The following is a 21,212-nucleotide window of genomic DNA, read 5'->3' as shown; positions in this document are numbered from 1 at the left end:
TCTCCCTCTCTCTCTCTCTCTCTCTCTCTCTCTCTCTCTCTCTCACCTCCAGGCCAACTTTGACACCAACTTTGAAGACCGAAATGCGTTTGTCACCGGGATCGCCCGCTACATCGAGCAGGCCACGGTGCACTCCAGCATGGTAAGAGCCCGAGCCTCCCGCACCGCCACACTGCCACACCACATTACGCCCCAGACCGCACTGCATCATGGGAAACGGCCCTCCGGGGTTTTCGTAGAGCACAGTTGTTTTAAACGACCCAGTGTACCAAAGCACAGAAAGGGCCTTTCTCTCTCTCTCTCTCTCTGCTTCTCTCTTGGGAATAGGCAGTTTTAAACACTGCTTCGTTTAAAAAAGACAAAACCAAATCATCATCCTCATCATCATCATCGTCGTCGTTGGTTTCAAGCCGCTGTGTGCTTCTCTGTGAAATCGTCAGGAGACACAGCGAAGCAAAGACGAGTCAGACGAGCGTCCCACACAAAGATGGCCTTGTTGTTGTTGTTGAGCTGTTTTTTTAAACATCCTTTTGTGTCTCTCTCAAACTTGGCTCTGATTTGGGGTTCCTTAAGTGGTGTGTGTGTGTGTGTGTGTGTGTGTGTGTTTGTGCCTCTGTGTGTGTTTTTGTGTGTGTGCCTCTGTGTGTGTTTTTGTGTGTGTGTGCCTCTGTGTGTGTAAGGGGGAGGATGATTGCCTACAGAGTGCTGAATTGGCCATTTAGTTCTCATCCTGATCTGCTGAATCTGAGAGAGGGCTGTGTGCTCTGACTGGCAAGTACCAGCGCCCCAGTGTCCAGCCTCCTGTTCCGCCTGTATGCAGCGCTCTTCTGAGAAGACTGTTCCACGCCGCCATCAGTAGAACTTCTCATGCACCGTGTGCTACTGTGCTATTAGGGGGTCATGTCAGGTTTCAGAGAGTGTAAGCACATCCAACTTAGTACGGGTGCAGGGTGAAATAGAGCCGTGAAATAATGACAAGAGAGATACCCGCACACTGTTGCTGCTCCCGAAGTGATTTAATACATAAAACGTTTAACAACATTCTTTTTATTATTTCATATCAGATTCTAATCACGTTGGTTGGACTGGCATTAAACAGTATTGATTACTCCCATACAGAGCTCCTTCTGAGAAGACTATTCCACACCGCTATCAGTAGAACTTCTCAAGCACCATGTGCCACTTTGTTATCAGGGCGATTTCATGTTCTAGTCACGTTGGTTTGGCTGGAATTAAACGGTATTGATGTGCATGAACAGCAGGCATTAAGAGTTAAGCATCAACAGCAATTAAGAGAACTGATTTTGTTTTTTATTAACCGACAAGAAAAGCTTTCATGTCACTCACTGATTAAACTAGATCCATGGTCCAGTTCATGAGTGTTTGGGGTCAAGGGTCAGATCCTAACTGTGGTGTGAGCCCTGGAGTTTTCTCTTCATATTGAGTACTTGAATGGGTTTCGTTTGCAGGCTGTCTGTGTAGTGGAAGGAAGAGCTCTGTGATTCCTTCCCTTCATGTGGATGTGTGTTTCCTGACATTCTTTCTCACTTCCCCCGTCTCTCTCTATCTGTCTCTTACACACACATACACACACACACACACACACACACACACACTCACTCTCTCACTCACTCTGTCTCCCTTGGTTTCTGTTCTCCCTCAGAATGAGATGCTGGAAGAGGGGCACGAATATGCGGTCATGCTCTACACCTGGAGGAGCTGCTCCCGAGCCATTCCTCAGGTACACACACACACACACACACACACACACACACACACACACACACCCCGATGACATCAGAACAACTCACAACATATTCAGTCCTCCTAACATAGTGCCCTTAGTGGTTGTTTGTGTATGTTCCATACAACATAGACAACAGGTCAGCATCATAGCAGGTCTGGACACTGTTTGGCTGTCCCATAGGGGGCTGCTGTTAAAAAAAGTGCTACCTACGCCTTTCGGTAGAACAAGCTGTGCCTAATTCTGTTGTCCAAAAACGCCCTCTCACCATTCTACTCCCTAGTTCCTCTTTTTGTAATGACAATACGTCCATTTTTTGTTTGTTTGTTTATTTGGTCAGTGTGCGTTTGATGTGGCCAGCGTGTGTTCACCACATTTTAGAAAATGAGAAGAAGTCGGTCACCGGCGGTGATAAAAGGAAGAGGTCTAATATAAACACATTGTGTGTGTGCTGTGCTGTTGTTAGGACGTGAGGTCGACACCCGCTTTTGGATTTCCCTCTTGCACTCTCATTTCTCTGTGTGTGTGACGCTGCCCCCTTGTGCCCATGCAGGTGAAGTGCAATGAGCAGCCCAACCGGGTGGAGATCTACGAGAAGACGGTGGAGGTGCTGGAACCCGAGGTCACCAAGCTCATGAAGTTCATGTACTTCCAGGTTGGCAAGACACATTATTTACGATAGATTTGTTGACTATTTTCCTGTGTGTGTGCGCGCTCGGCAGTTATTGATCTGTTTCCGCGCGCTGTTTTGATGGCTCCTCACCTCTGCCCACAGACTATTTACTTCTGAGAAATTTGAGCACATTTAACCACAGAGAGAACCTGGTTTATTCAACCACTGTGTATTGCTGTCAGATGAAGTGTCACATTGCTTTTTCTATTACAGTAATGTTACTCTGCTGTTTTGGATTTATTTGGTCTACAAGCAAGCTAGAATATCTAAAACTAGACAGGGGATACTCTTGCTATTGTAGTGTCTATCAGTCATAGCCTACCTCTTTAGCCAAAAACAGAACCATATCTGCATGCTCATAACAGTCATCGTTTTAGTATAAAAAGGTAATTAATTAAGTGTGTGTGTGTGTGTGTGTGTGTGTTATGGCGTCTTCAGCGGAAAGCCATCGAGCGCTTCTGCAGCGAGGTGAAGCGGCTGTGCCACGCGGAGCGCAGGAAGGACTTTGTGTCGGAGGCCTACCTGCTCACGCTGGGCAAGTTCATCAACATGTTCGCCGTGCTGGACGAGCTCAAGAACATGAAGTGCAGCGTCAAGAACGACCACTCCGCCTACAAACGGTACGCGCTCTGCTCTGGGACACACACCGCAAGAAAGCGGCATGTGCACAGATGTGGTTCTTTGTGTTGGATTCATGGGTTCCATCAGGTCCCTTTCCACAGGTCTCATTAGAACCCACTAAATAGAACCACTAGAACTGTGAAGTTTGTGAAGCCTGATTCAGTGTGCGGTTGGGCTCCTATCTATCTGGGTTTGTGGACATACAGTAAATCTGTCCATTCCGGTGTTTCCCTATTCATGGGTTTCATCAGGTCCCTTTCCACAGGTGTGTTAATCAAGCACCATGCAGTCTGCATTCACAATCTAGGCGCTTGATTGTATACACCTGTGGAAAGGGACCTGAGGAAACCCATGAATAGGCTTTCAGTGACTTGATATAATAACTATCTATCCAGATCATTAAATGCTTGAGCAGATGTTTATTTTTAGTCTAACTGAATTTTGTTGAGTCTCATTCAAAGCTCCTGCACCTGGCTATATTCACTGTTGACTTGACTCACTGCATAGTACTTGACTTCAGAAATGGAAGCTCTAACGTTGACAGTGGCACAGAAATATTTTGACACATTCGTGTGCCTGATCAGCAGAGCAGGGAGGCATTTGGCGCAGTCGTTCACGCCTCGCAGTCCTGCTGTCAATCTGACCTGTTCTCGGCTGTTGCCATAGTAACGTGTATTTTGTTGTTGTTGATGTCGTTGCTGACAGAGCCGCTCAGTTCCTCAGAAAAATGGCCGACCCACAGTCTATCCAGGAGTCGCAGAATCTCTCCATGTTCCTGGCCAATCATAACAGGATCACACAGGTGGGGAGGCAAAGTCACAAGCTACATTTTGTGTGTGTGTGTGTGTGTGTTTGTGCATGTACACGTGCGCACCTGTGTAAAATGTTCTTTGAGTGAAGTTGTTTGCTCGATGAATGAATATCATTTAAATGTCATACACCACTTAACATTCAGAGGGGTTTCTTTGATTAACGAGAGGGTTTTAAAACAACGATGCCAGATTAACCGTATCTCATCAGTTCCAAAATCCAGCTAATTTATGAGCCACAATGGCAGTTACAACCGTCAAATCACGGAGTTCAATGCTTGTTAGGAGATGATGTTTTTTTGTGAAAACATTTTTGTCAGGAGACGGCATGAAAGGCGTGAAATTTGATGGAGGCGACTCCTCACAACGCTCCATGCAGGAGGAACCCTGTGCTATATACTGTATGTGTGTGTGTGTGTGTGTCCTTCGCCAACCCCATGTGTGTGTGGTGTGTCCCTCAGTGTCTGCATCAGCAGCTGGAGGTGATCCCCGGCTACGAGGAGCTGCTGGCCGACATCGTCAACATCTGCGTGGACTACTACGAGAACAAGATGTACCTAACGCCCAGCGAGAAACACATGCTGCTAAAGGTAGCAGGCTCCACAACCCCCCTCTCTTTATTGCCTTCTTTCTTTCTTTCTTTCCATCTGTCTATCTATCTGTCCTGCTATCTATCTCTCTCTGTATCTTTATCTTTCTCTGCAATCCCCTCTCATTCTTTCTTTCTTTTTTTCTTTCTTTCTTTCATTCTTTTTCTGTCTCTCTCTCCATCTGTCTATCTATTTGTCCTGCTATCTATCTATCTCTCTCTTTCTCCCTCCCTCCCTGATCACTGCTGCAGTGGCTAATTGGCATTTGCTCATTTTCAGGTCATGGGGTTTGGCCTTTACCTGATGGATGGAAATGTCAGTAACATCTACAAACTAGATGCCAAGAAGAGGATAAACCTTGGCAAAATCGACAAGTTCTTTAAGGTGAACTGTACATTCTTGTTCTAGAGTTACAGTCAGAACTCCACAAGCTCTCCTCTTATTGATGACATGATCGCGTTGGGGCGTTGTAGTCCTTTGTTGATCGCTTTTGACATTTCGTCTCGCTACAGGTGGTACCCCTGTTCGGCGACATGCAGATCGAACTGTCACGCTACATTGAAACCAGTGCCCACTACGAGGAGAACAAGTCCAAGTGAGTGTTCCACAACAAACAAACAAACAAACAAACAAACAAACAAATAAATGCGCAAGGAAAGCAAACAGAACCATAGACAGCACACACTTTATTCTGCAGTGTCAATGCTTCTTTGTAAGACCATTCATAACGTCCATTTGGCTTGGTGAAATGTTTATTTCAAATCCATATCCAAACCTCTTTTGGATTCTGCAGGGGATTCCATTAATCATTAGGTACTGTGTCCACCAAACGCGTTTTTTGCGCCGACGGCGACAATTTTCAATGTAAAGTCTATGTAGCTCAGCGCTCACAGCGGAAAAAAACGGTCAGCGCCGACCTTTTTTGTCGCAGTGCTCAGAGCGCTCAAAGTTGAAATCTGTTCAACTTTTAGAACAGCGCCGGGCTCGTCAATGGCACTTCTCGTTATAAACCGTCTCTGGTTTTGGTAACTTAGCAACAATAAACACTTATCGAAGCGCCGAGAGCAGGAGGTTTTGGGCGCTCTGGCTGTAAAAAACGCATTTGGTGGACACAGCACCTTAAAACCCCTACTTGCTGACTAGAGTCAATTTCCTAACATCTACAGCGGCCGCTCCCTCCAGTCAGCTGGATTATTGACTCGGGGGTTTTCCTCTTGAATTTCTAAGTACACTTTCAAGTGTGGTGTCCTTTGAGAAATACTACCTGGATAGGACACTAAAGTGACTTGTTTGAATTCTCTTAGCGCAGTGGTTCTCAGTGATTCTCTTATGAGTCGCAACCCCCCACACTAATCAGGTTGGTGTTTGCGACCCCCCCCACCCCCATCTGCATGCTCCCAGCACTTCCTTGCCCACAGACAGAACAATTAAACATGGAAAGTGATCGTTTTATGTAGAATTGAAAAATTATAAATGATCGAATTATAATTAAAAAAATTCCACACACCTTCTGGCGACTTGCAGACATGATCTTGCAACGCGGCATGTTCTAACACCCCCAGGTTGAGTGTGTGTGTGTGTGTGTGTGTGTAATCGCCTCCTGACCACCCTGGTCCTCTCTTTCTCCCTCCGTCCCCCCTCTCTCTGCCCCAGGTGGACGTGCACCCAGAGTGGCATCAGCCCTCAGTACAACCTGTGCGAGCAGATGGGCCAGATCCGCGACGACCACATCCGCTTCATCTCGGAGCTGGCGCGCTACAGCAACAGCGAGGTGGTGACGGGCTCGGGCCTGGACAGCCAGAAGTCGGACGAGGAGTACCGCGAGCTCTTCGACCTGGCGCTGCGCGGCCTGCAGCTGCTCTCCAAGTGGAGCACGCACGTCATGGAAGTGGTGAGGGAGGGAGGGATGGAGAGAGGGATGGAGGGATGGAGAGAGGGATGGAGGGATGGAGAGGGAGAGAGAGACGGGGAGGGAAAGAGACAGAGAAAGAAACTGAGAGGGATGGAGAGATGGAGAGGGAGAGGGAGGGAGAGAGAGAGAGAGAGACGGAGGGGGAGAGGGGGAGAGAGAGATGGCGAGAGAGGGGAGAGGGAGAGAGAAAGACGGAGGGAGAGAGACACACACAGAGACAGAGGGGGAGATGAGCAATGGGCGAGGAAGAGAGGGAAAGGTAGTGAGGAAAAGAGGATGGGAGGAAGAGATGGTTAAGGAGGAAGAGAAAGAGAAGATATGAATGGAGGAGAGGATGGAGAAAGGGATGGGCGAGGAGAGAGTGAGTGATGTATAAGGAAGGGCTAGAGTAAAGGTGATTACAGGGCAATTATATTAGACAAATTACCTGGGGATATTAATGACTAGTACTTCCCATTAATGCAGTTTTCATCTGAGGAGCTGAAATTAGCAGTAAGCAGCATGTTAGCTATGTCATCATCACCTTTAGAGTGACCGTGTTCTATGAATTACGATATTTTACCCGATTAGATTAGATTAGATTAAACTTTATACTAGATACCCAGTTGTTACAACATTGACGCATGTATCATTTTTACTAGCCATCCAGGCTATTTATTTGTGATCCGGGTCTGAAACGCTATGAAAATGTAAGCTTTGCATGCTCAATGTCTCCAAATATGGCCAAATCACATCCATTATCAACTTTTGGCGTATGAGTTAAATCGCTTTGACCCTTTTTCAACATTACTGCTGGCAAGTCACTTAGCTTTCAGTTAGCTAATTAGCTAGTTATAGAAGAGCAAGCCTCTTACTGCTGTGTTTAAAAGATAGACATGAGCGAGCATCATAATATCGCCTTTGATAAATTATGTTTGACACCACATGTACAGTATTGGTTGGGCGGAAGAGAACAGGCATTCCTTAAAGAGTTTGGAGTTGGAAAATGATGGATTACCTTCATTGGACACCATCACTTAGGTATACAATTTAAAAAGCGTTGTTGGGAAACTCTTCAGTGTAGGTTGTGCAGTGTGTGTGAGTGAATATGTGACAGAAAAGGTTAAAGCAGCATTTTTGTCCATGATTAAGCATTACGCCCTGGCCAGCTCCTCCTGAAGGCCTGCTCCTGCTCTCTCAGCTGCGAGTGTTTGACCTGCTTTATCTCTGGAAGCTCCCGTCAAGAGCTGCCTCTCCCCGGGCGCTGGACTTGTCCGTCCCTGGCGCTTTATAGGGCAGTGGGCTGGAGACGGGCGGACTCTTGCTCACGTCGTGTCTCTGCATGTTTAGGCTGTTTTACTCCAGCGCACAGCCTCTTAACGGAATCGTACTTTTTGTCTTCCATTCCTGTTCATCTTCATCTCTCTATCTGCCTGCCCATCTCTTTCTTTCTTTCTTTCTTTCTTTCTTTCTTTCTTTCTCTTACTTTCTCTGTCTTCCTTTCTCTCTCTTTCTTTCTCTCTTCCTTGCTTTGTCTCTTTTCTCTCCCCCCCTCTCACTGCTCCTCTCTCTCTTTCTCTCCGTTCTCCCTACCCCTCTCTCTTTCTCTCTCTCCATCCCTCCCTCTCTCTCTCCACCTCCACCCCACCCCACACACCACGCAGTATTCGTGGAAGCTGGTGCACCCGACGGACAAGTTCTGCAACAAGGACTGCCCCGGCACGGCGGAGGAGTACGAGCGCGCCACGCGCTACAACTACACCAGCGAGGAGAAGTTCGCCATGGTGGAGGTCATCGCCATGATCAAGGGCCTGCAGGTGCTGATGGGCCGCATGGAGAGCGTCTTCAACCAGGCCATACGCAACACCATCTACGCCGCCCTGCAGGACTTCGCCCAGATGACCCTGCGCGAGCCGCTCCGCCAGGCCGTGCGCAAGAAGAAGAACGTACTCATAAGGTCAGAGGTCAGAGGTCAATGGTCAAAGGTGTAGCGTTAACACATCACAGCCGAAGTCCTTTCCCTCACTCACTGTTTTTTTTTTTTTTTTTTTTTTTGCATACCGTAATTCCCCAACTAACATTAGCTGTGGTTTACAGTAATTTCCCGCATGAGGTTAATACACAGGGGCAGTTAATATGGTATTAACAAGGTTTAGATTTTTTAACGTGCATGAAACACTGTCCTCCGGCTTATACACAATGCGACTAATATACAGGAAATTACTGTATATTGATTTTGTATATTTTATTTTGCCTTTTTCTGGTCTGGTTGATAATTGGGTAGCACTTTATAATAACCATCCATTATAAATGGTTAATTGATGCTTTATTTCGCAACTATAATTAAACATTTAATAACTTAATAATCAGAAATTAATCATTTGTAGATAACAGTCAATGATTACCAAACACTTAACTTACAAATACTTTATTATCAGCTTATGAAAAAATAAACAATTTATTTATATATAACATACTAAAAAATATCTGTTTAGTGATCACTTGATTTCAGTTTATTTTATATTAATAAGCTACATTATTGCAAATATCGTATTTATAATGATGTATTGCGTTATTGTTAATGATTATATTGTTGATTGTAGGCCAGGGCTATTCAATTAGTTTGTAATAGGGGCCAGTTCATGAAAAGTATCACAACTGAGGGGCCGGAGAAATACCGCTTGAAATATGAGTAGCCTAATTACGTACAAATGTAGATACAATAAACTACAACAGCACCGATATGGGTGTTCAAATGTTGCATTTTGTAAATGCATAATATCAGAGCCCGTCCCTTATTAGACATTCTCTGATAGGCCTAATATCGTTTTTTGGTGGTTATTTGTGTTTTGAGAATATTTCTGCCACAGGCCCAGACTACCACAATGGTAGGCCAACATTGGGAAGGTGACACTGGATCTATATTGCTAATATGTTGCATTTTGTAAAAGCATAATTATTTTGTGGTTATTTTGTTGTATTTGTGTTTTGGGAATATTTCTGCCACAGGCCCAGCTGACTACCACAGTGGTAGGCATTGGGAAGGTGACACGGCATCTGCATTGCTATGGCTAATATGAAATCTGTGGTAACATTAACAGCAATGGAATCTGAGCTTTGCGCAGTAACTGCTAGGTCCATACAATTTCCAATGGGCACAAACAGGTTTCAAACAGTATTTAAATGAATTAAATGTGCGTAATCGGTCGCATATGTAACTCTTCTCAACATACATTTAACGTTCCCACCATTTAAATTGGATGAAAGTGTTCACAAATCAATGTTACTTACAGTGGACTTGACATCATGGCGATGGACGTGTATTAGTTTCACACGTGGTGCAACCTGTTAAAATGTTAGTAGCTTATAATACTCCAACGTAGTGGCAATTTACGTTGAAACTAAGCTAACTTATGTTCAACTCGGTCAAAACGTTACGTACAATTGGCTGAGGTGCAGTGGCTGCAGGACTTCAGAGCGAGTGAGAGCATGCAACAGAACTGATGCCACCAAAGTTAAACTTTTAAGCCGACTCCTATTTGCTCCAATAGCTACATTACGAGTGGCGAATGTTTTCGCGAGGATCTGCTTGGACTGGAGAGGCACACTACCGGTGAGATTTCATGCACCAAAAATGCTTCATGCTTTGAGGAAAACAGCTTGGATTTGGCGCACGTCAACATGTTGGTGACGCTGCGTAAAAACGAAGCAAGGCACCTCTTTGTATAATATCCAGTAACAAAGTAGCCTACAACGGCAACGCACCACACAGAACATTATTTATAGGCGCTACTCGCAGTGTAGCCTATCACTGCACCTCCATTATCGTGTTTTCCACCAGCTATTTACGTCTCTACCGATCATAAGGATTTGCTTATATGTAACATCAGCTAACACTTCAAGGGCCACTACAAAGTATCTCGGGGGCCGGATCCGGCCCGCGGGCCGCTAATTGAAGAGCCCTGTTGTAGGCCTTTACATAGCCATATACACCACACCTATGCATATTACATAGATTGATTAACTATTGAACTATAAATGATGTTCTATGGATTAACAGCTAGTTAGAAAAACAATTACAATATCTGTTTTTCAGATGGCTATGATAAAGTTGGGTCTAGTCTTTTATTTGTTAGTAAATCATTTGTAAACTATCTAAAAATGTAATTATCATTCATTGATGGGAAATGACTTGCATCAAACCTTTTTTTTTTTTGGATGGCTATTATAAAGTTGCATCTTAGTCTTTTACATGTTAATAAACAATTTGTAAATTATCTAAAAATGGCAATCAATAACTGGATGGCAAACCATCTATGAACATAATGTTTATTTGAAGTTTCACCAAAACATGTATGAAAGTTGACAAAACAATGATCATGAATCAAATCAAAATGGACAACTTCTGTTTACATTTCTTGGCAATGTCGTGGAGTAGGCCTAGGCGACCCGTTGCTATGTTTTTTTGGCTAGCCATTCATTCGTCTTCTCAGTTTTCTCTGCAACCGCCATCGTCGTCGATAGTTGAGTGTCGGGCAACACAATGTTGCGGAGCCGAAGTCTACAGATCTTTTTCACCTCGTCAATATCGCACTCTCTCTCCTTGGCGAGGTCGTTCCCAGAACGCTCGGCCAGCTTGCGCAGAATAGCTGCTTTGTCGTTCATTTTGGCACATATGATGAATGGGAAGCCGAAACGTCGCTTATACGCGGTATTGAGACTGTACATCCGCTCGGTCTCCTCGGGAGTCAGTGAGGCCATGCCAGCTTGGCTCTGCTCATCTTGCGAGTCTCGGGTTAACGTGCCTCTCTGGAAGTCCCTGCCCGCCAGGTCGGGATAACACCTGAGAATGCCCTCCATACCTTCTTCCGGTAGCTTGTCGATGAACTCAACAATACGGGCCTCTAGTTCTGATAAGTTGGCAAATGGACGGTGTGACCATACCGCGGCCGCTACCAGAGGAGCTTTTTCAATAACGTTTCCAAAGGTATTCACAAAATCTTCATAAGATAGAGAATTTGCGCGGCTTATGTCCATGTTTCAGAAGAGGCTCTGCATGTCACAACATAACCTGACAAAAGAAGAAAGATTAGTCACCCTCAGACATAGTTTCTGTTGCGTGCCAACACAACACAACTTCAAAATAAGAGTTTGAATTGGTTGATTTATAATTTGTAAATTGTATAATTTATAGCATATTTATTATATGGAAGCCCATTTCCGCCAGGGAAATAAAAAAAATAAGTTTATGCTAAGTCAAAATTCTGAGATACAAAAGTCAAAATTATGAGATACAAAGTCAATTTTTTTAATCTGATAAATATGACATTGTAGGTGTAATCAGACACAGTGCAGTCTTATTAGCCTGACCAAAGATCCTTAACCCTCCCTTTACAAGGAGCCGCCTTCATAAATACATCTCCTATCGAGAAGTCCCAGATCCTTGTGTGAAGCAGACAGCGAACTACAGGATCTGGCGAGAGTCAGGTTACAGTCTTATAGGCAGAGATGTAAAAGTCTGGCCTCAGAAAAGTAAAAGTCCTGCCATGGTTCTATCTGTGCGCTGAACACAGGTGTCGTTGTTCTTCCTGGCTTAAGAGTTATGCTAATTAGAATCAGCTGTTCACGTTTCAAACAAAAAGGTGGCAGGACTGTTACTTTCTGAAGCCTGACTCTTACGCCTCCGGCTAGAGGAATGCTCCATTCAGAGAAGATGGATAGCTGTGCTCCACGATGATGTAGCATGAGCAGGATTTAGGACGTCATCAGGGTGAAGTTCTCAACATATCTCTGTGTTTGTTTATTTCCGTGCAGTGTTCTTCAGGCTATCCGGAAAACGATCTGTGACTGGGAGGGGGCGAGGGAGCCGCCCAACGACCCGTGCCTGAGGGGTGAGAAGGACCCCAAAGGAGGCTTTGACATCAAAGTGCCCCGCAGGGCGGTGGGACCTTCCAGCACACAGGTCAGTGGGGTCACAGTCGCGCATTATTTTTAGTTTTACAGGCTGACATGAGACTTGATGACGGGAGTATACACACATGATTAATTGTAGCCTTGAATCCCATCAGTAGTAAATTCAAACAATGCCCCCCCCCCCCCCCCACACACACACAGGCTCGTAGACACACCCCTTATCTTATGCATTTCTAGGGCTGTGTATTGGCAAGAATCTGGTGGAACAAAATATATTGCAATATATTTCAGAACTGTGCAAAAGGCGATACAACTCTAACTTTGGAAACATGTATATTATAAAGAAAATACCAGTAAAAATTGTTTGCTGTAGACAAAAAAAATCAGTACACTGTACAGTACAGTTTTGCCTATGTCGATAACAAAATGAAGAACTTGCATGTAAACTATTACAAAAAATATCAATATTATGTTTTTTTCAAAATCAGTATTGCTGAATTAATCTTTGCAATATTTGATTTTTTTTGGCAATATTTTTTGACATTCCATTGACTTTCCATCTGTCGCTCCTCCAAGCCCCATGCTAGATATGATTCATGATTATCAACACATGAGCAAGGCAGATGCATGCATGAGTCTTTGATGTGGCTTTGTTGACTTGTGTGCTGATGTGAATCGGTCTGCAGCTGTACAGTGCATGGTCCATGGCACCATGCTGGAGTATGTGGCTGTGTTTGACTTGTGCTCTGATGTGGTTTGGTCCTCAGCTGTACATGGTGCGCACCATGCTGGAGTCCCTGATTGCAGATAAGAGCGGCTCCAAGAAGACCCTGAGGAGCAGTCTGGACGGGCCCATCGTGCAGGCCATCGAGGACTTCCACAAGCACTCCTTCTTCTACACACACTTGCTCAACTTCAGCGGTGAGATAATGCACCGGACATGCTTCTTTCTTTCTTTCTTTCCTTCTTTCTTTTTTTCTTTCTTTCTTTCTTTCTTTCTTTCTTTCTTTCTTTCAATATATCTTTCTTTCTTTCTTTCTTTCAATATCTCTCTATCTCTCTGTCTTGTGTCCTCCTCCATGCCAGCTCTGCCTGGCGATTAGTCTAGATTGGAGTGATGACTCACTGAGTTGGCAGTGTTAGATCATCTCAAGAAGCAGGTGGACATTTCAGTGGGTTGTAAGATGTTGATCCTGCTGTGCGTAATACTGATAGGTAACGATTAACGATTAACGATTATTACCGAATGGATGATGAGGACGAGGAAGATTATTATTATGATGATGATGATGCTAATGACCATAATGATGATGATGATGGTGATGATGATGATTACGAAATGTGTCCTTGGTGATGAGGATGAGGATAAAATGTGTCCTTGGTGTTGGCTTAGACCAATTCTTTACGTTCCATTTTTAACTCATCAAACTTGGACAAACAAAAAAGGAGGACTACAAGGGGTTCTCAATTGAAATGTCCAGAAAGTTCAAGAGAGTTATCTAAAGAAAACGACTAAGCAATTATTTGTTAGAACACAGCACTTTGTATCGCAAACCCTGAAGCAAAGTGTGTCAGGAATCGTAGCGCCTCCTGTGTAGTCTGCAGTCCATTTTTACTGATTAAAGCCTACATTTTCACAGTGCAATTTTAAACGTTTCTCTCTCTTTCTTTCTTTCTTTCTTTCTTTCTTTCTTTCTTTCTTTCTTTCTTTCTTTCTTTCTTTCTTTCTCTCTCTCTCTCTCTCTCTCTCTCTCTCTCTCTCTCTCTCTCTCTCTCTCTCTCTCTCCACCCACAGAGGCCCTTCAGCAGTGCTGTGACCTCTCTCAGTTGTGGTTCCGGGAGTTTTTCCTGGAGCTGACGATGGGCCGGCGTATCCAGTTCCCCATCGAGATGTCCATGCCCTGGATACTCACCGACCACATCCTGGAGACCAAGGAGCCTTCCATGATGGAGTAAGGAGGAAGAACCAACAACTTTTAATTTCTTGTTTACAAATGATTTCAGATATACAGTAGGCTTAACTGTTGGAACAGTTTTGACCTTTTGGCAGCAGGGGGCGCTGTAGTAGCTAAAGCTCATCATGGCCCATGGCTTCCACCAGCAGCTGTAACAGGGAGCTTGGTTATTTGAGAAGACTTTGGAATGACCTTATAGCATTACATTTAGCAGACACGTTTTTCATTCAAAGTGACTTACATATGTCAACTATTACAAGGTATTACATTGTCATTACATTGTCCCGTGGAAGCTGGGCATTGAACTGACAACTTTCAGGCTACTGCACGCTAGCCCAGCTCCCTAACTACTACACTACCACCGCCCTTATAAGAAAGTAATTTGGTTTGGTTGTGGGTGAGGTAGATGCTGACTGGTCATTTTCTTCCTCAGGTATGTTCTCTATCCTCTGGACCTGTATAACGACAGTGGCTACTATGCCCTCACCAAGTTCAAGAAGCAGTTTCTGTACGATGAGATTGAGGCTGAGGTAAAATGTGGAGCACCTCGACCATGGTTCTTCTTACTCCTCTTGACACTTACTGGCGTTGATTTTCTTATATATTTATATATATGTATGTATATGTATATACATGCACACATATGCATGTCCTGCACTGCTGATGCACACATGTTTATGTTTGCAGGTGAATCTGTGTTTCGACCAGTTTGTTTACAAGTTGGCAGATCAGATATTTGCTTATTACAAGGCAATGGCTGGGAGGTAATATACGTTGATTATTGATTATTGTATATTGTTGGTTATTATTATTATGTTTTAGCTAAATTGATCTAATGGAGTGATGAATGTGATTGTAATGTGATGGTGATGCTGTTATGCTTTGCAGTGTTCTCCTGGACAAGCGCTTCAGGGCGGAGTGTAAGAACTATGGCGTGATCATTCCCTACCCTCCCTCCAACCGCTATGAGACACTGCTGAAGCAAAGACACGTACAGGTACGAGCACTCACTCGCTCACTCAGTCACCCGCTCACTCACTCGCTCACTCTCGCTCAGTCGCTCACTCACTCGCTCAGGCAGTCACCCTCTCACGCAGTCACCCGCTCAGTTGTTCACCCGTTCAGTCGTTCACCCACTCAGTCGTTCACCCGCTCACTCAGTCACTCGCTCACTCGCTTACTCGCTCACTCAGTCACTCGCTCACTCAGTCGCTCGCTCACTCATTCACTCGCTCACTCATTCACTCAGTCACTCGAACACTCACTCGCTCAGGCAGTCACCCGCTCACTCAGTCACTCGCACACTCACTCACGTGCATACACACATACTCACTCACGCACGCACACATTCACTCACTCACTCACTCACTCACTCACAGTTTACTCATTTACACAATAAGGCTCCTTTCTTTGTTAAAACATTAAAATAATCCTTGTGCCCAACGTTTTGTGAATTATCAATTGATCGAAGAATTGCATACAGGCCGTGTGCTTCGGTGCGTCACTGTTTGTGTCGCCGTTTGTGTATCGTCAGTGAGAAGGCTCCTCGTAGGCAAACTCTCACTGGCCGTGTTGTTCCCTCAGCTGCTGGGTCGCTCCATCGACCTGAACAGGCTGATCACGCAGCGCATCTCAGCGGCCATGTACAAGTCTCTGGACCACGCCATCAGCCGCTTCGAGAGCGAGGACCTCACCTCCATTGTGGTAAGCAAGCGGCCGAGCCGCTACCAACGCTACTAACAGAGTCCCATTTGAAGAGGCCAAATTAAAGTTCAAGATGTTACAACTAAAGGTCAAACTGAGTTTCAAGTTAGAAAATGTTAGGAATGTCAGAAAAGCGTTCAGTCACATGTCGACACTCTCCATGTCTTTTCTCCTTCTTTTTCTCTTTTCTCCCTTTTTCCTCTCTCCCCATTTTCTCTCTCTCTCCTTCTCTCGTTCATTAGGAGCTGGACTGGTTACTGGAGGTGAACCGCCTGACCCACCGGTTGCTGTGCAAGCACATGACGCTGGACAGCTTCGACGCCATGTTCCGCGAGGCCAACCACAACGTGTCCGCTCCGTACGGTCGCATCACGCTGCACGTCTTCTGGGAGCTCAACTTCGACTTCCTCCCCAACTACTGCTACAACGGCTCCACTAACCGGTGTGTGTCTGTGTATCTGTGTATCTGTGTGTCTGCGTGTCTGTGTGCCTGTGTGTCTGTGTGCCTGTGTGTCTGTGCCTGTGTGTCTCTATGTCTCTGTGTCTCTGTGTCTCTGTGTCTCTGTGTCTCTGTGTCTCTGTGTCTCTGTGTCTCTGTGTCTCTGTGTCTCTGTGTCTATCTGTGTGTATGTGTGTCTGTGTGTGTCTCTGTGTGTCTGTCTGTGTGTGTGTATATGTATGTTTGTATGCCTTATACTGGTAGAATAGGCCGGGAGCCAGGTCCACCCCTCAGGATGTTTTTTGCTACCTTTTTTTCACTATTATTTCATATTATCTTATACCTTGAGCCATCACAAGATGGTAATGACCACCCCCAACTCGGCCCCGTTTGGTCTCAGGAGCCAAAAAACACCCTTTTTGGGAAAAGCTTTTGGCGGAATGACATAATTGTGAATATTAAGGTACTGGAGCTACATAAATGGTCATATAACCCTATAATTTAGCATGGTGTATCCTGACACATAGGGGAAACTACCAAAAAAAGATTTTGGGGATTGCTGCCTTTTTGCTGTCAAATATCACCCTCAACATACCCCAAAAGACAAAAATATGTCTGTCCGCCTGACAAATTGTCATCAAAAGTGATAATTTTCAAGCATTTTATTATACATATCACTGCCTCAAATGTACACAAAAAACTTCCCAAGTTTATAAGCTTCAATTTAAATCCAAGTTGACCTTTCTATCTAGAGGATTACAGCTGGTATGACCAAAGTTCTCCACTATGCATAAAATCGGAGAAAACAGAACTTTCAAGCATTACCATTCCAAATGGGATTAAGCATATATTAAACATATTTTTAAAAGAGTCAACAAATGTGAGTTCTACTCTAGTACATATGAGCACTGGTCAGAGCATCTGTGTGTGTGTGTGTGTGTGTGTGTGTGTCCAGTGTAGTTATGCTCTGGGCATGCTGTATCTCTGATGACCTGTTTACAGCCACGTCCATTTTCACTGATGGCTGCTTGCTCACCTCTGACCTCTTTGGATCACCAGAAATGACAACACTGTATAGTAGCTACCATGGAAGTCAGAAAGAGAGAGTATTCAATACGCTAGTCAGCCGTGTGATCAGTTAATGATGATGGTTGTTCAGTGACGCTTGATTAAGACAGTTGAGAATCCTCTTACGAGCTTTAGAACCTGATGTGGTGGTTGTCTGGCTATGGGCTAACATGCAGCAGCAAGTAGCCTGGGCCACAACATTTAAGGTTTGGAAGTTCGGTCTGGCATTGCTCCATTGTGGCGCAACTATGCTTGAACCAGAGCTGTGCAGACCAATCAAATTGTCAGGGTGGGCTTTATATGACGATAGAGAAATGATTAACAGTAACGTACTCAACCACTTCACCAAAGAGCGCTTTGGTTGACTTGGTTGTAGGTCTATCCAATTGAGTGAAGAGGCTTTTTTTTTCCTGGTTCAGTTGAAACATACCCCATAATTACAGCCCAGTAGCCTAGAAATCTAGATGCCCCTAGCGGCAGCAAATGTAATTTGGCTGGCGGGGCAGTCTAGGCACGATCCATAGAGCCAGGGAGCTGAGAACCCGAAGCACCAGCGGGCCAATCACAGTGTGTATAGAGTCGGTGGGTGGGCTTAACATTATGGTGACTGACAAGCGATCAGAAGTTGCGATGGTAACGCATCCTGTTATTTGAAAACAAGAAGATGATTCGTTTAGCGTTATCCTATTGCGTGGAGAGGGAAGGTTACGCATCCTGCTACTTGAAAACAAGAAGATGATTTGTTTAGCGTTATCCTATTGCGGGGAGGGAATTTGAAAGACAACTGTTTATCCCACCCCTCCGATTGAGCCCTGTCTACGGTGAGTGTCCAGACCCCACATCTTGATGTGGGTCTGGCTCGTCAGGCTAACAGCCCAGTGGAGCAGTATCAGACTCAAATTCTGACTAGAATTTTGAGTATGACAACGTCAGGCTAAGCATCAAGACAAGTTGTGGGTTAAAATCAGGCCTGCCACCATTGTGCCCTTGAGCAGGGCACTTAACCTATTAGTTGCTCTGGGGAGACTATCCCTTGTAATAATATGTACAGTAAAAGTGTAAAAATTAGTATATAAGTATGAATGAGTAAGTTTCCCCATGCATAAAGGCTTATTAATGCACGTTTCAGTAAATTTACTTTCCTTGTAGAATCCTTATACTGTACTCCTTGCAGAATCCTGTGGTGGTCCTAAAAGTTAAAGGGTCGTTTAGCTGAAAGTCACAAACAAGCACAGTCAGGGCAAGTAAGCAAAATTCAGGGATTCTATAAAGCAGTCTCTTAGATTTTCTGAGTAGAAATGAAACCAAAATAACTTTTTAGATCCAAGTGCTTGTAGCGGGCAGTCCTAAGCTAAGAAGCCAACAGTGATGGAGCTCAACAACTACCGACCGTTGGCACTCACTTCAGTCATCATGAAGTGCTTGGAGCGGGCAGTCCTAAGCTAGTCCTAATCAGACGCCGGCTCCCCACCACCCTCCCTACCAGTGTGCCTATTGCAAGAACAGGTCCATGGGTGATGCAATTTCATCTGCCCTCCACTTTGCTCCTAAACACCTGGAACAATGCAACCAGTGCCGTCACTCCCACCACGCGCATCATGCACTGTGCTTAAGGCACCAAAGGACAGAGGGGCCATCCAAATATAGCCAATAAATAGTAGCCTAGCTTTACTGCAAACTGTGCTTCTCTCCTCCTCAATAACGTTTACAATGTCAAAATACACCAACACCATGGTACATTCAAGGATGATACTGTACTTTTGGGGTTCTCTCAATCTCCACCACATATAGCAGATCTAACTTTACTTACTTCACTTAAATGCAGGAGAGAGGCAACGAGAGTGGCAGACTCCAGCTGAATTATCATTGTGTATCTCCTTTTAAATAAGGAAATCATGAAGTCAACAAAGAGAGATTGTTGTTTGTGAGGTTATCTGGGTCCTATAGGTCCTACTGATAGGCCTACTGATCATTTTTAAACTCAGATTGGTGAAAGGGCTCTTTAACATAGGCTGCAATCAATGTGATTTGGGACATGGACAAGAATATAAAGACTAGTCTACTACTTTTCCTTTGAAGAATGGAATTGATGAGTTTCGCACTTCCATTCAAATAGCTAGGTGGCTACCACCAGGCTTCACTTTTTATTTGAAACACAAAGCAACTCACATAGGCACCAAAATGGCCAGCAGCGGCACTGAATGCAACACCCATGTGAGGATGCTGTTCATTGACTTTGGCTCTGCGTTTAACCCTCCTGTTGTGTTCGTTTCATGTTTACTATTTGTATGCATCCGTCATAAATGGCTGCTGCATTATACTGTAACTTGTTATAAATCCATAGTGATAGGCTACATATATTATCATCTAATGTTGTGATAGCTCTTTGTATCAACTTATATTCTGTTGAATAGTACCTGTTTTGAACTTGACCTGAGCTCATGCAAGTCAGAAAGCAGAACATTATATTGGGGAAAGGTTCCAGTGGGGGCTGGCAGAGAAGCGAAGGGGGGGAGTGATGGTGTGTTTGTGTGTGTGTTTTAATGTACAGAAGCACACAAACAGACCATCTGATCAATAGACATGCGCCTGGATTCAATTTTATACACTGACCATTTTCTCACCCATTCATTTCTAATAGCTGGTCATTTTTGACCGGGAATACACACGGGTGTTCTAAAGTTAAATTAAACACGCAAATTGTAATGCAAATGATCAAAATTTGTTTTATGTGTTCAGATGCCCTGCAAGTCATGGAGCCTCATGGGAGTCAGAATAAGTTATCAATATTTTTTAAAGAAAATAATTGTCAATCAGTCACATGCGAACACAACAGGAGGGTTAACACAATTATCCCGATGAAGCTGATTGGGCAGCTTGGCTTGCTGGGTCTCAACACCTCCATTTGCAACTGCATCCTGGATGTCCTGATGGAGAGGCCCCAGACAGTTCAGTTCAGATTGTCAGCACCAGCTCCAGAACCATCACACTGAACCCTGGTGCGTGCTCAGTCCTCTACTCTTTACTCTCCTGACACACAACTTCCAGCTCTCTCTCAAACCACATCATCAAGTTTGCAGACGATACCACAGTAGTGGGTAACAACGTAACAGCAACCATGATGATATACGGCTGGGCAACAATCTCTTTCTCAACGTCCAAAAGACCAAAGAGGTGCTCGTTGACTACTGGAAACAGGAACAGGTGAAGGCCACCGAGTTCCTTGGTGTCCACACTGAAGACAATCTATCCTGGTCCACCAACAACTACCTGGCCAAAAAAAGCCCAGCAGCGTCTGCACTTTCTCCGACGGCTGAAGAAGGTCCATCTCCCAACACCATTCTCTTTTCCTTTTATAGGGGAACTATAGAGAGTGTCCTGACCACATGCATCAGTGTGTGGTGCCTTTGATTGCACGCTGCTCCAAAGAGCCACTGTAAGAGACTCCATGGCCTCTTCACTAGATCTCGACCGATATGTTTTTTTCAGGGTCGATACCGATATCAATTATTACCACAAAAAGAGTCCAATAACTGATATGAACAACTGATATGTCAGTTGTCAAAAAAGGGAGGTAGATAGTAAAGGTGATATGCAGCACACATTTTCTTTTTTGCATTTAATTATGCAAACATTTCTCTCTTCTTTTGTTACACAATTGTCTATCAACTTGTATCACAAGTGTAAATCATGTGTATCATGTTAATCCAAAAGCTGAGTGAGCTGTGGCCCGCAATTATTTTCATAGATTACACAATGGGCTGTGTTGTTGTTGTCACAAAGTGGATGCTTTGCCATTGTGCAT

General features: G+C 44.4%; 2 protein-coding genes across 3 annotated transcripts in view; one reads left to right on the top strand and one right to left on the bottom strand.

The window, feature by feature from the left end:
- Positions 1–21,212, top strand: part of cyfip2 (cytoplasmic FMR1 interacting protein 2) — a 46,045-nt gene that overhangs the window by 12,044 nt on the left and 12,789 nt on the right. For both annotated transcript variants that reach the window (XM_062523867.1, XM_062523866.1), the window contains exons 3-20: positions 53–142; positions 1,664–1,741; positions 2,298–2,399; positions 2,856–3,037; positions 3,744–3,840; positions 4,309–4,437; positions 4,717–4,821; positions 4,950–5,032; positions 6,091–6,328; positions 7,993–8,285; positions 12,143–12,290; positions 13,009–13,162; positions 14,037–14,193; positions 14,630–14,726; positions 14,884–14,960; positions 15,085–15,193; positions 15,781–15,900; positions 16,143–16,342. In XM_062523867.1, the coding sequence (XP_062379851.1) occupies positions 53–142; positions 1,664–1,741; positions 2,298–2,399; positions 2,856–3,037; positions 3,744–3,840; positions 4,309–4,437; positions 4,717–4,821; positions 4,950–5,032; positions 6,091–6,328; positions 7,993–8,285; positions 12,143–12,290; positions 13,009–13,162; positions 14,037–14,193; positions 14,630–14,726; positions 14,884–14,960; positions 15,085–15,193; positions 15,781–15,900; positions 16,143–16,342 (2,459 nt within the window). The remainder of the gene's footprint in view (positions 1–52; positions 143–1,663; positions 1,742–2,297; positions 2,400–2,855; positions 3,038–3,743; positions 3,841–4,308; positions 4,438–4,716; positions 4,822–4,949; positions 5,033–6,090; positions 6,329–7,992; positions 8,286–12,142; positions 12,291–13,008; positions 13,163–14,036; positions 14,194–14,629; positions 14,727–14,883; positions 14,961–15,084; positions 15,194–15,780; positions 15,901–16,142; positions 16,343–21,212) is intronic.
- Positions 10,653–11,389, bottom strand: LOC134069138 (2-oxo-4-hydroxy-4-carboxy-5-ureidoimidazoline decarboxylase-like). Its single transcript, XM_062525006.1, has one exon. It carries the CDS (start codon positions 11,363–11,365, stop codon positions 10,784–10,786), a length of 582 nt encoding a protein of 193 aa, XP_062380990.1. The 5' UTR covers positions 11,366–11,389; the 3' UTR covers positions 10,653–10,783.

The sequence above is a fragment of the Sardina pilchardus genome, chromosome 21, assembly GCF_963854185.1.
Source record: "Sardina pilchardus chromosome 21, fSarPil1.1, whole genome shotgun sequence".
In the NCBI taxonomy this organism is placed as follows: domain Eukaryota; kingdom Metazoa; phylum Chordata; class Actinopteri; order Clupeiformes; family Clupeidae; genus Sardina; species Sardina pilchardus.
This window is presented reverse-complemented; position numbering and strand designations above follow the sequence as displayed.